General features: G+C 34.5%; 1 protein-coding gene across 1 annotated transcript; it reads left to right on the top strand.

Moving 5' to 3' along the window:
- Window positions 1–6,112: 6,112 nt before the first annotated feature.
- On the top strand, window positions 6,113–8,760 carry LOC109221204 (serine carboxypeptidase-like 42; the record flags this gene model as incomplete). The annotated part of the gene is given in 8 exon segments (XM_019385670.1): window positions 6,113–6,181; window positions 6,298–6,390; window positions 6,502–6,594; window positions 6,697–6,782; window positions 6,903–7,181; window positions 7,406–7,539; window positions 7,671–7,763; window positions 8,243–8,760. Coding segments are annotated over 8 exon segments (1,130 nt in total), but the record flags the coding sequence as incomplete, so codon positions are not given.
- Window positions 8,761–15,199: the final 6,439 nt, after the last annotated feature.

Here is a 15,199-nt window from a genome sequence, read left to right as displayed (position 1 = left end):
CACGAAAACTGATAAAAAACGAATCGATAAAAAACTGACTTAATTGGTTTGGTTTGTATCCAATATTTGAAAAACCGATTTACTTGATTTGCTTCCTTTTTAGGGAAAAACCGATCCAAACCGAACCATGAACACCCCTATATGTAGGTAAGAGGTACCTCTCAAAATAATTTCAAACAATAATATCCCATCACAACTTAAAGCCTAACCATCTCAATAGCCTACTATGTCGATCGGGGTGTTATAAGCCCAAAAAAAAGATCTGTTGGATGAGATGGGAAAAAGATAGAGGAAAAATAGTTGTTGAGACGAAGACTGCTAGAATTAATAGTTATAGAAGAAAACTTGCCTACAGTGAAAATCGGGGCTATTCGATTTTATTCTTTGATTGAAAAAGAGATGCCACGTCGAAAGGCCAGGACGTCGAGTCCGGGATCGAAGTTGCTTTCCAAGATTGAGGTCGACATCACTAATCGAGGTCAGGAAAGGGGCATACTTCGAAATGATGCCGGTATAGTTCAGTAACGGAAGGAGCGAGATATCCGTGACGGATGGAAGATCATGGCATAAATTCCGGAATGGATTGATCTTCGGCGGTCATTCAGTTGTCAATATGATTTCCTACTATAATTACAAGTCTATCTTGTTTAGAACTCCTCTATTATATAAGGAGGAATCTCATTCATTTGTAAGCATGATTATTGACTAATAAGAATACACACATCCACTGCTCTTTTTATCTTGCTTACCATTCGTTACTGTTCATCATTGTTGTTTTATTTTTTTACTGTTATTTTTATTGCATTATCTCAAGACCGTCTTGAATCGAGGTCGAGACTCCACTCGCATACTGGTTTGATCTATCCTATCGTCTAATTTATCTATTTAATTCCTTGTTTATCAATTGGTATTGGATTGAATCACGTATCCTTAAAACCATAATATAAGTTTAACTGTTACTCGAATTTTAGGGTAGACAAAACTAATAATTTTATAGATAAAAAAAATACCATAAATGATAATTACAATTTGAACGAGTTTTTGGCCAATATTGTCCCTTATCTTTGAGGGTGGGTCTATTTTGGTCCCTCAAATATAACCCTGAGCATATTTAGTCCCTTAAGTATGCTAAAGTGAAGCACCTTTAGTCTCACTGATACAATGTATTCAAAAACTAATGGTGTTATCCAACTCCGATTCATGAAGCAACTCTTCTGCTCTGAAGCAAAATGTTTCCTCTCCTTTTATTGGATAACGTAAATTATCACTTTAATTCCTCATTTTTAGATAATGTCTTCTAAATTTTTGACCTTGAAAATATCCCATTTTGTGCCCGTTTTCAATGAGAAAATGACATTGTATAGCCGTTGAAAAAATAATAGCCGAAAAAATATATAAATTTATATATATATTTTTATATATATCTTTCTTTTTTACTTGGACAACAACATCGGATAAAGAAGTTGTGCGTCCTATTCTGACTAATTAGAAGAAAAGCACATTAGGAAATGTAAATCTAATCAGTCACGAAATCCATATGATAATGGAAACTATTTCATTATGTTCAAAACCAAGGTAGTTGTATGCCTCACAGAAAAGCACAAGAAGTAAATCCAAATTTCTAAAGAAAAAAAATTTATATAGTGCTGATATAACAAAATTTCTTTTTAAGGAATATGAATAAAATAATCCAACTCTTTACTATTACAAATGTGTGTTGGATTGAAGCTATTGTAAGTATTGAAGCTATTGTTAAGTGTTGAATTATACAAATGATTGACTACGTGCAATGCACGTATACTATATTAAAAGCACGAATGTCCTTAACGAAATGTCGTTCGTCTTTTTTACCCTATAAAAATACATTGCTTATTGGACAAAATCGTAATTAAATTATGTTCATAATATTAGAACTTAAATTACAAAATCATTCTTTAGATGGAACTTCCGTATCGAAAGTTCTATAATAAATGTAATTCGAAATCAACTTAAATTCAAAATAATATTTCTCTTAGTGGGCAATGGTTAATTGAATTTTCATATACAAAGTTCTATTATAAATGTGATACTTCCAACTTCGTTTGCTACACTTTGAGTTTGGAAGAGTTTTTTCGGACCTTAACCATAATTAGAGTTCTAAACAACTACATAACTCTACCTTACATTTCAGATTTAATGTATAATATTTGGTTTATATATAATATTTCCTATATATTTGGGTTTTTTTCTCTATCTTCTTTCGGTAGTATAATAATGGATGGTATTAGAGCTCTAAATAAACACACACACCTTTACCTTAAATTTAGGACTTTAATACATCTATATCTACACTGTATCTATATCTATATTTATATCTATACTATATTAAAAACTGTTCGTTTTTTTTACCTTTAAAAAATAAATTTCACACTGAATAAAATAGTCATCTAATTATTTTTTCAATATATATTTATGAGTAATTCATTTAATTAAGACTTCAAAACCAACAAAATTTTGTATTAAATATTTCCTCATTTGTAAAAAAGATATAGCACAAAACAAAACACATTATTTTTTAAAGTTTTTTACAACGTAACAGTTTGAACTCCTTTTTAGTTTAGGACTCTTTTTTTTTTGTTATTAAATTATAACCGATTACAGCTAAAACTATTTCGTGCGCTCAACATGTTTTCTAATTATTTTAGGTTTCGTTTAGAACAACTGCTAAAGTCTAAGGAATTTAAGTTAAAATCTAACCTTAAGATATTTAGGTTAGAAGTTGTTCTGAAAAATAAAAGTATATTGTAGGGTACGGTACCCTTTTATTCTTTAAGATATTTATCTTTCTTTACGTTTCTCCTATTCTCAAATTTCCATGAACACTTTCTTTTAGTTTCTTTGTTGATTAAGTACAATTATCAACTACTTATCATGCGATTTCCATTTAGAAGAAGAAGTTTGCCGATACTTATATAAAGCTACTAATTCCTTATTTTTCATCATAAATTCTTCGTATCAACATTTGCAGAATTGGAGAAAGAGAAAAAGAAAAAGAAAGCATTGTGGTGATATTGAATTCATAAACTTCTCATAAGATATTACGAGTTCTCTATTATTTTTCTCTCTTTTTGTTGGTTTTTATGTTATTAATACCAACTAATAAAAGGATCGATGTGTTTGAAAAGCTCGATATAATTGTTACGTTGAAATGAATAATTAAAATTATCTTATGTTAAATAATTAATATTTTGATTTTAGCTTATAGTGAACATTGAATTCAGTTAGAGTCCGTCCACTTAAAATTTTGATAAATTTATGAGAGTTATATGTGCTGGTGTTCAAAATGATTATAACATTCTTATGAGATGCCAAGGAAGATGCTATGAATTGGTCAAAATTAATTAAATGTATGTGTTGTTTGATTGGATATATGTTTTTCATCAATATTTTATTTTAGAAGTTTATCCTATTAGCGTTTGCACTGTATGTCTAATAATATTTTTTTGACAGGATTTTTTCTTTGTTGATCTAGCTAAATTTGATCAACATTAATTATTTTCAAGAATTAACACTTCTTCTTTAATTTTAATTTATAACTCAAACACATTATTTAATAGAATTTATTGATTTTTTAAGGGAGAATTACATCCCTTGTCACTTGGCCCAACAACCCATCAGAAAATGGCCCATGTTTTTGAAGCCCTTACCCAGTATAGCCCAGGTTGTACATAATCTGAAAATTAATTTTCACCAGTTAGCCCACCCCTTATTTCTTCGTTCCCCTTTTTTCTTCATTCCCCTTTTTTCTTCTTCTTCTTCTTCTTCTCATTCCCATGTCAGCCTTTGCACAAAAAAATTCTCTACTATTGTTATTCTCCTTCAATTCTTTTCTAGATTTCAATGGTTAACTAAGGATTTGAAAAATAAAAGTCACCATTACAAGTGGTTCGAAGATTCGATTTCAGAAATTGAGTTTTTCGATTTGTTAGTTGTTTGGAAAGGGTGTTGTCTCAATTGATTGGAATCATCAAGATGAGTTCAAAACTTAAATTTCAAGTGATTTGGAGTAGATTTAGGCTATATTTGAGTTAAATTTCAGAAATTGAGTTTTCCGATTTGTTAGTTGTTTGGAATGGGTGTTGTCTCAATTGATTGGAATCATCAAGATGAGTTCAAAACTTAAATTTCAAGTGATTTGGAGTAGATTTAGACTATATTTGAGTTAAATTTCAGAAATTGGGTTTTTCGATTTGTTAGTTGTTTGGAATGGGTGTTGTCTCAAGTGACTGGAATCATCAAGATGAGTTCAAAACTTAAATTTCAAGTGATTTGGAGTAGCTTTGGCTATATTTGAGTTAAATTTCAGAGGATGCCCAAGGAAGAAGAAGAACACGTGAAGCTCCATTGATAGGATTCATTTGTATAATAATGTAGAATATTGTATAAATAGTATATAATAGTGTATAAACACAACTTATACACTATTATATCCAAGGTTGATACATTATTTACAGGTATTTGGTGATATTCTCGCATTTTCTTCTTCTTCTTCTCATTCTTCTTATACACCTATATACATAGTGTATCAAGAATATTTTCACTCTGTGATTATACATCTTTATACACTTTTATACAACTATATACATACTGTACCTCTTTGTATAAAAGTGTATAACATTGTATAAAAGTGTATAAGCATCGCTGACGAAATTTTTGTACGATTTTCACTTGCAATTCTTGTATAAAACTTAGTCCAAATCTCCAGCAAATAACTTCAAACTTTGTATACAACCTACTTAGACTATTTCTAATAAGTTCAAACAATACCCACTCTAAATTTCTCACAAAATCATAATCGAAATTTAACAAGATTAGCATTAAAGGAGATGAGATTTTAGGTTTCTCGCGTCCGTTTTTGCGTTTTGCAGTTGTGATAGGTATGTATAAACCTGAAGATGTACAAAAAATTTTTAAAAAAAAACAGAGAAGTATTGGTTATGGAAGAAGGCACGAATGAGTGTTGACTGAATGGGGAACTGATTTTTCTTTTCAGTTTTGTTTGCATATGATTCTTTTTTATTAATTAAATTAAATTTTTGTGGGTGAAAAATGAGGAGAGAGCTACCATAGGGGTAGGTAGGAATAAATGAGGTTGTTATAATTAGAGGGAATGGGAAAAGAAAAGATCTTATTGATATTTGGCTACACATTTGCAAACTTGTAACTGGGCTAAAATAGTGCAAGGTCAACTTATGGAGTGCATTATTCTGTAATTTTGTCCTATAATAATCTAATTCTTTGCCTTTACATTCTAGCTTGATTGGTAGTTTTTTTTTTGCTAAGTACAAGAATTTATTTCATGTTAAAAATAATCGATTTTTAATTGAGTACTTAAATTATTCATCGCTATTTGATTCAATTATCATCAATATATCTTGGTAAATGATAGATTTCTCAAAAAGCAATTGGTTTGATAGTGTTACGTTGAAAATGTTGTCAACGGAAAAATGTGTTTGGTAGTGTATGTCTTATATTTAAGAAAAAATTCGATAAATAACCAAAAAACCGAAAAAAACAACAAAAACCGAATCGATAAAAAACCAACTTAATTGGCTTTGTTTGGTTCCAATATTTGAAGAACCGACTTGGTTTGGTTTCTTTTTAGGGAAAAACCGATCCAAACCAAACCATGAACACACCTAATGTAGGGTAAGGTTGCGTACGATAGACCCCTGTGGTCTAGCCCTTCCCCGGACCTTGCGCGTAGCGGTATGCACGGGAGCTTAGTGCACCGGGCTGCCCTTATATATATATATATATATATATATATATATATATGTTAATTATACGCAAATTAAATGGCCTCATAAGCTAATCAAACTACACCGTGCTTGGTGTATTTTATTTTGTCAAATTATTCTAAAATTAAATTCACTAGTATTGGTAGCAATGATGACTCTCATACAATGAAGCAATCGATATCATTACTCAACATTTGAATTAGAAGCTTTTAAAAGGGATCATCTAATAATTTCGTATATGAAGGGTTATTTCTTAATTTCGTCTTAGTCTTTAATAACTTTATTATTTTTAGGTCCAGGATGTTCGTCAATTGGAGGAGGTGCCTTTACAGAACTAGGACCCTTCTTTCCTAGAGGTGATGGCCGTGGTCTTAGAAGAAATACTAAATCTTGGAATAAAGGTATAATATTACACTACCTTAATATTTATACTATAAAATCCCAAAAAAAGAATATGTCAATATTTGATTCTTACCATTTCAATTTCTGAAATATTTCTTTGTTTTGATATATACAGCATCAAATCTTCTATTTATTGAATCTCCTGCTGGTGTTGGATGGTCTTATTCAAACACATCTAGTGATTATACTTGCGGAGATGACTCTACTGGTATATATATCACTTCGACCTCTTACATTTTCTCCTTTAATTTGGTGAAAAAATGGTTAACGGAAAAGAAAATTAATGTTCTCATTTTGTTGTTGTTGTTGTTGTTTTCAGCTAAGGATATGCTCACTTTCATGCTCAGATGGTACGAAAAGTTTTCAGAATTAAAATCTAAACCTTTGTTCCTTACAGGTGAAAGTTATGCAGGTACGAGATATCTATTCTTATTTTTTGTTGAACATGTGTAAATATACTTATGTTCTATCAAAGATTAGCTTACTATATATGCCTTATTTATTCTGATGATAGGACATTATATACCACAGTTGGCAAATGTCATACTAGACTACAACAAGCAGTCCAAGGATTTTAAGTTTAACCTAAAGGGAGTAGCTGTAAGAACACTCAAAAACATATACTCTAGCTATTTCCTTTAATTTTTCCTCTACATATTAAAATCAGCCCTCCTAAATTAGAAGTAAATTTTCCTTTTTCAATTTCTGGTGTTTCTACAGATTGGAAATCCACTTCTGAGACTTGACAGAGATGTTCCAGCAGTGTACGAATATTACTGGTCACATGGAATGATATCAGATGAATTATATTTGAGAATCAAAGAACACTGCAATTTTGATGATTATGAATTCCCAGTTCCTCATAATGAGCCAATCTCATGCAACCAAGCTATTGATGAAGCATATAAAGTAATTTCTGACTATATTAATGTCTACGACGTTATTTTGGATGTCTGTTATCCTTCTATTGTTCAGCAAGAGCTGCGTTTACACAAACAAGTAAGAATTATAATGTCTTAAGCTATTCAACTTGTATGAATGTTGGGTTATTAGTTTCGCGTGTGATTACTGAACTTTATCCAATAGTAACAGTAAAGTGACAAAAAAGAATTGTAATTTTTCTATTATATAATGAATTCAGTGGTCATACGTAAAATTAATTAACTCTGTGAATATGTTTAGATATTTGTAAAATTTGATTTTGTTATTTTATTGGAGAATAGGTTACAAAGATGAGTATGGGAGTAGATGTATGCATGACATCAGAAAGATATTTCTATTTCAACCTTCCTGAGGTTCAGAAAGCTCTTCATGCTAATCGCACTAATCTACCTTACGAATGGACCATGTGCAGTGAGTATGTAATCTTAATTGTTTTGAAATCTTTAATGTTGCAAATAATTATACCGAAATAGATAGAATTAATACCATATGTTTCAGGTTTATAATTAATACGATCTTCCTTTTGGTGGTGTTTGTATGAGACAGTGTGCTGAATTACTCTCAATCAGATGGTGATACGGATATGCTTCCATCCCTCAAAAATATTATTCAACATGATGTTCCTCTTTGGATATTCAGGTAATTAACCATGCTATTTCCCTAGCATTACAATGACTACTAGGGATGACAATGGGGCTGTGCGGATTTGACTTTTCCAAAGGAAATCCTCACCTGCACATAATGTCGCATAGGATATGAATCCATATTCCATAATATTAGTAATATATATAATATAATACTATAAATTATCGAGCGCTCATCACTATTTATTTGAGAAAATAAGAAACCGATTCAGGGGCGGGGCAAGTCAACCCATAGTCTCTCCTCAAAATTAGATATTTTATGTACATATTTTCTAAAATTGGTATACTATTAACTATTGGCACCTATGCTCCAAAAAGGACGAATGGTGCACTTAATTGGTTGAAGGTTAAGTTATTTACCAAAAGGAATAATCTCTCCTCAAAATTGAAAATTCTAGATCCGCCTCGTTTAAATCTCGAATATAGTTCTCTTTTGTTGTCATTAGCATGATTCTAAGCTATTGTATATGACAGTGGAGATCAAGACTCAGTGGTACCACTAATAGGGTCAAGAACATTGGTGCGAGAATTAGCTAATGATTTAAAGATGACGACAACAGTATCATATGGAGCATGGTTTCACAAAGGGCAAGTAGGAGGATGGCAAGTTGAATATGGTGATAAACTCACATTTGCAACAGTAAGAGGAGCTGCTCATATGGTTCCCTACGCACAGCCATCTAGAGCTTTGCATCTTTTCAGCTCATTCGTTCATGGTAGAAGATTGCCTAATACCACTCGTATTCCCATTGCCTGATGGTCATTGAATTATTAAAATTTAATTTTCTTCTGTCAAAAGTATAACTTACTTTAATTTTTCACTTCCCTTCAATATTTTGATGTGCAATAAGTGATTTCATGAACTCTTGAATTTGGCAGCCCGCTAATGCAAAGTATATATTAATGGCTGCTTTTACGATCCGAACCCATAATTATAGATTCTTGGATTGATTGTTTTTATCTTATAAGGTGAACCCTTAAAGTTGATTCAAGAGGTTGTCTATCTTTGCAATTTATATTGTTGCGCAGAAATGTTGAAATGAATTGGACCTGGTCGAAAAGGAAATCGATACATAAGTTTCATATAACCTTCTATGATTAACTTGAAATTGAATTGTAGTTATTTGATATTAATGTGCAGAATTATTTTAGACGTCCCCGTTCTCAAATTTGGATGTCTCATACGTAAAATGATATTGTTGACTACCGTTAGAGGTTGTGAAGTTAGGACGAGAAACCTAAATGGCTTCATGGGGACACTATATATGTTGCTTAAAAGAAGCATGGAATTCTGTTGATCCTTACTGTAGCAATGCGTTGTACATAAGCAGAGGCAGACCCAAGATTCGATATTTATAGGTGTATTGGGAAAAATTGAGTTTATATATATTGAAGTGATTGAAAAATGACATGTCATGACACGTAAACTGGTCAAAGAATAATGATGAGCAAAGAGGCACGAGTTGCAACAGACACGAGCAGAGACACGAGCAGAGATTCAAAAGACTCGACGCTCGTACCTATTTACATTCAAAAGTTAAAGAGAATGAACCTGATAACAAAAGAGGGTACGGTTACAGTATTTAATAGGCATTAATTACTGGGAACGTTAGATAATCTGTATTGAATTACAATGATTACCATTTATAACGTAGCATTAAAGGCCTTTAATTGTCTATAATGGCCTTATTATGACAAAGGCAAAACGTATCTCCTAGAAATAGCTATAAAAAGGAGAAGACTGATCATTTGTAAGGACACGAAATACTATTATTCAACTTTTATTTCATTATTCCTATTTCTATTCGATTATCAGTAACCCGAGTTCTTCTAAAATAAGCTTTAATTCCACTTTTTTGTTAAACAAATTGGTTCCGTTACCGGAAAACTGATAATCCTTTTGCTTTCTTAAGTCAATTCTTTCATCAAACAATTTACTATGTTGAATATCAACAACAACAGTCAACAAGATCTTCAACAACAAGAAAATAATGCAGGTAACATGACCCCATCCCCTTCACCATGTGATTCACAACATCAATCACGAGAAGGATCTCCAGATGGCTCTGAAACAAACAATGGGGTTGCAAATCAAAATGGAGTAGAGGCGATTCAAAATGCTGGAGTTGTGAACGAACAAGCGCTCGATGATGCCTTAAAGAATCTAATTGCTCAACAAGTCAGTAATGCTCTATGTGCTTTTACTAGCCAGTTGCTAGTTGCGCCACCAATACCAACTCCGAATCAGAATACATTGGAAAACCCACGTTCTGGGCTCGTTCATTCGGGCACTGGTGGAACTCCAAGCGAGTCTCGTGATGGTGAACCAGGTAACATAGTTAATTCTGATTTACAAAATTTAGTTCTAATCCTGCAGAAGCAGCTCAAGGAACAAAGCGATCGCATAGAGAAAATACCTGGAGTACCACCTGTTATCAAAGGAATAGACATGGACAAAATACTCACAACAACCATGGAAGCCAAGTGCTGCTCCGGTACCTATTCCAAAGAAGTTTAAAATGCCTGATATTCCAAAATATGATGGCACAACTGATCCACGAGATCACGTGACTGCATTCACAATTGGCGTGAAAGGCAACGACTTAACCAAACAAGAAATCGAATCAGTATTGGTCAAGAAACTTGGTGAAACACTCACCAAGGGAGCATTGACATGGTATTCTCTCTTACCCGAAAATTCTATAAATTCTTTTGCTGAGCTTGCAGAATCATTTATCAAAGCACATTCGGGAGCTCTAAAAGTCGATAAAAGAATGGAAGATATTTTCAAAATCAAGCAAGGAGATTCAGAGCTGCTTAGAGAGTTCGTAGATAGATTCCAACGTGAAAAAATGACGTTACCATGCGTACCAGATAACTGGGCAGCTATAGCATTCACCAGTAATTTGAATGAGAAAAGCTCAGAAGCCACGAGACGACTCAAGGAAAGCCTTCGTGAATTTCCAGCAACCACTTGGAATGACGTTTACAAAAGATACGACACGAAGCTAAGGATAGAAGAAGATATTATCTCACAGTCTCAAAAATAAGAAAAGGTGAGTTCGAGACGTGCAGAAACCGAAAAATGGTCCGGTAAAAACAGATACGAACCATATATGGGCCCAGCGGGAAAAGATTCACGACCAAAGCAGGACAATTCAAGGTATGATCATAGATCGAGGAATAGAGAGACGGGTTCATCTTCAAGGTTTGGGAACTCGCAGGAAACGCGGGATGATGATAGAAACTTGAAGGCAAGATTTGGCAGTTATAATTTTAATGTCAGCACTTCCGAGCTCGTAGTCGTTTTAAGAAGCATGGGTGATAAGGTGCGGTGGCCAAAACAAATGAGATCAAATCCTAACAGGCGCAATCCTGATCACTGGTGCGAATTTCACAACGATCATGGTCATAAAACGGCAGATTGCAGATTGCTACAAGGTGAAGTTAATCATCTATTAAAGCAAGGGTATCTCACCGAATTATTCAGTGAGAAAGGTAAGCAAGCATATATGAAGAACGGGCAGGAGCCCCCTAAACCTCCTTCTCCAAAAAGGACCATTAATGTTATAAGCGGAGGCGAAGAAATCAATGGTGTGACGTACACAACAGCCAATAAAGTTTCAAAAGTCACAATTACCTACGGGAAGCGGGTACGACATGTTTTGGAAGAAGAAAGCATTACATTTGATGATGCAGATGCGGATGGCGTGTTAACTCTGCATAACGATGCACTGGTAATATCCCTACTTGTACATGATACTAACGTGAAACGAGTTTTGATTGACCCAGGTAGTTCCGTAAACATTATTTTGCTAAGAGTATTACACGAGATGCAAGCTGAAGATAAACTAGTACCAAAGGCGCATACTTTGTTTGGATTCGACAATTCAAGCGTTGTGACAAAAGGGGAGGTAACACTTACTACATTCGCAGAAGGGGTTGTCAAAGATACGAAATTTCAGGTGGTAGAATGGAAATGGCTTACAATACAATTCTCGGGAGACCATGGATCCACGAGATGGATGCCGTTCCGTCTACCTTACATCAAGTTATTAAATTTCCATCACTATGGGTAATACGTCAAATCCATGGGGATCAACAGATATCCAGGAGCATCAACTCTGTAGCAGATTCAAATACGAGAAACGAAGAAAAATAGCAATTACAGAATCCAGTTGAGGATACCACAACACAAACCTCAACTGAACAAGGGCGAACAGATGTGGACTTACAGCCCGATTCCATTCAAGAACCAGAGGAAAATGAAAATATCTAAACAATGATTGAGAACTGGAGGCTGTGGAGTTATTTACACAATGGCCAGAAAGGAAAATCTACGTTAGGGCTAATCTAAGCCACGATATGAAAGGTAAGTTGATTAAATTTTTAAAAACTAACGTGGATTATTTTGCCTGGTCCCATTCTGATATAACAGGAATACCACTAGAAGTAATGACTCACAAGTTAAATGAAGACCCATCGTATCCGCCCATCAAACAAAAGAAGAGAAAGCAGGGAACTTTCAAGAATCAGGTAATTCAAGATGAGGTTCAAAAACTCTTAAAAATTGGGTCTTTCCGCGAGGTAAAGTATCCTAATTGGTTAGCTAATACTGTTGTAGTGCCGAAAAAGAATGGCAAATGGCGAGTTTGTGTTGATTACACAGACCTTAACAAAGCTTGTCCTAAAGATTCTTTTCCGTTACCACATATAGATCAATTAATTGATGCCACTGCAGGACATGAACTGTTAAGCTTTTTAGATGCATATTCAGGGTATAACCAGATCAAAATGGATCCCCTAGATGAAGAAAAAACTTCATTTATATCAGAAAGGGGGACTTACTGTTATAAAGTAATGCCTTTTGGTCTCAAAAATGCTGGTGCAACGTATCAAAGATTAGTAACCAAAATGTTCCAAGAACATTTAGGAAAAACTATGGAGGTCTACATAGATGATATGCTTGTTAAATCTCAACAATCAGGGGATCATATATCGCACTTGTCTGATACATTTCAAATTTTATGAAAATTCAATATGAAGCTAAATCCCGAGAAATGTGCATTCGGCATTTCATCAGGTAAGTTTTTGGGTTTTCTTATTTCTTATCGTGGTATTGAAGTAAATCCCGCGCAGATTAAAGCCATTGAAGAAATTCCTGATATGCTTACAAGTAAAAAGGAAGTACAGAGACTGACAGAAGAATTGCACCCTTGGGGAGATTTATTTCCAAGTCATCGGAAAAATATTTTAAATTCTTTTCATCTCTTAAAAAGAAAGATCAGTTTGAATGGACTGAGGAGTGTCAACAGGCACTCAAAAACTTAAAGTCATACCTGTCAAATCCCCATTTCTCGCAAAACCAAAGGTTGGGGAAAGATTGCTCATCTATCTGGCTGTGTCAGAAGTAGCGGTGAGTGTTGTCTTAGTTTGTGAAGAACAAGGTAAACAATCTTCAATTTATTATGTTAGCAAATCGTTATTAGATGCGGAGACGCGGTACCCTCAATTAGAAAAGCTTGCACTTGCAATAATCATGGCATCTAGAAAACTAAGGCCTTATTTTCAATGCCACCCTATTTCCGTAGTAACTGCTTATCCATTGCGCAATATATTACACAAGCATGAGTTATCAGGTAGGTTAGCCAAATGGGCTATAGAATTAAGTGAATATGACATCACATATCAGCCCAGAACCGCAATAAAATCTCAGGTGTTAGAAGATATTTTTGGTTGATTTTAGCCCAGGAATGCAGTTAGAAGTAGAAAAAGAATTACAGGTGTTCAACGGGTCTAATCCAGGAATTTGGACCTTATTTACTGATGGTTCGTCTAATGTGAAGGGGGCAGGTTTAGGAAGTGTTTTGGTACCACCTACGGGTAAAACCATTCGACAAGCCATAAAATGCCATTCTATAACTAACAATGAGGCAGAGTATGAAGTTGTGATTGCAGGTTTGGAACTGGCACGAGAACTCGACATTAATCAGATTATAATCAAAAGCGATTCACAGCTTGTAGTTAACCAAATGCTGGGGACTTATACAGCCAGGGAAGCACGAATGCAGCAGTTCTTAGAAAAGGTACAGGATTTGGCAATTCCAAACTTGGAAAGTTATGCAGATACCAAGAGATAAAAATATTGAGGCAGATGCTCTAGCTAATCTCGCATCTGCGGCAGACGTGACGAGCAATGAAAACGCCTCAGTAATTTATTTGTTTCATTCAATACTCGATCCAGACAAAAATGAGGTAAACTTCAATAACTTAACCTGGGATTGGAGGAACGAGATTGTTGCTTTTTTGCAGTATGGTACCGTCCTTGAAGACAAGAAAAAAGCTCACCCGCTTCGAAAAAAGGCTGCTCGATATTACTTAAAGCAAGGCATTCTTTATCGAAAAATATTCAGTGGACCCTTAGCAAGATGCCTCGGACCTTTTCAAACAGAATATGTAATAAGAGATATACACGAGGGGCATTATGGAAATCATGCAGGAAGGAGATTACTGGTAAGAACCGTGATTAGAGCAGGTTATTATTGGCCTAAAATAGAAGAGGAAGCGGAAAATTATGTGGCTAAATGTGATAAATGCCAAAGATACGGTAATAATATGCATAGACCTGCGGAGTTGTTACATCCGATCGTCGCACCGTGGCCTTTTATGAAGTAGAGGATGGATATCGTAGGTCCTCTACCACAAGCAAAAGGCAAGGTAAAATTCTTACTTGTACTCACTGACTACTTTACTAAATGGGTAGAAGCAGGAGCAGTTAAACAGGTATGAGAAAAAGAAGTTAGATATTTCATCTGGCGAAATATCATTTGTCGATTCGGAGTGCCAAAGGAAATCATGTATGATAATGGCCCGCAATTTATAGGCGCTCAAATCACAGAATTTTTTCAAAGTTGGAAGATCAAAAAGATTACTTCAACGCCTTACCATCCGGTAGGTAATGGACAAGCTGAATCAACGAATAAAGTCATTATAAATAATTTGAAGAAGCTATTGGAAGAATCCAAAGGCAATTGGCCGGAATTGCTACCTGGTATTTTATGGGCGTATCGCACGACAGCAAAAACAAGCACGGGTGAAACACCATTCTCATTGGTGTACGGAGCTGAAGCCTTAATTTCGGTTGAGATAGGGGAGCCAAGCACGAGGTATACGCAAGCGTCAGAAGAATCCAATGAAGAGAAATGCGCAGAAACCTTGACTTACTTGAAGATAGAAGGGAAGCTGCATTAATAAGAATGGAAGCACAAAAACAAGTCATGGAACGATATTACAATCGAAAGGCACGTCTAAGATACTTCAAGATTGGGGACTTCGTACTCAAGAAAGTTTTTCAATCCACGAAGGCAGCTAATGCGGGGAAATTAAGTCCGACTTGGGAAGGAGCTTACAAGATTCATGGAATCGCGGGGA

The sequence above is a fragment of the Nicotiana attenuata genome, unplaced genomic scaffold (genome assembly GCF_001879085.1).
Source record: "Nicotiana attenuata strain UT unplaced genomic scaffold, NIATTr2, whole genome shotgun sequence".
NCBI lineage: Eukaryota > Viridiplantae > Streptophyta > Magnoliopsida > Solanales > Solanaceae > Nicotiana > Nicotiana attenuata.
Note: the sequence above shows the minus strand (reverse complement) of the source record. Positions and strands in the feature narration are given on the sequence as shown.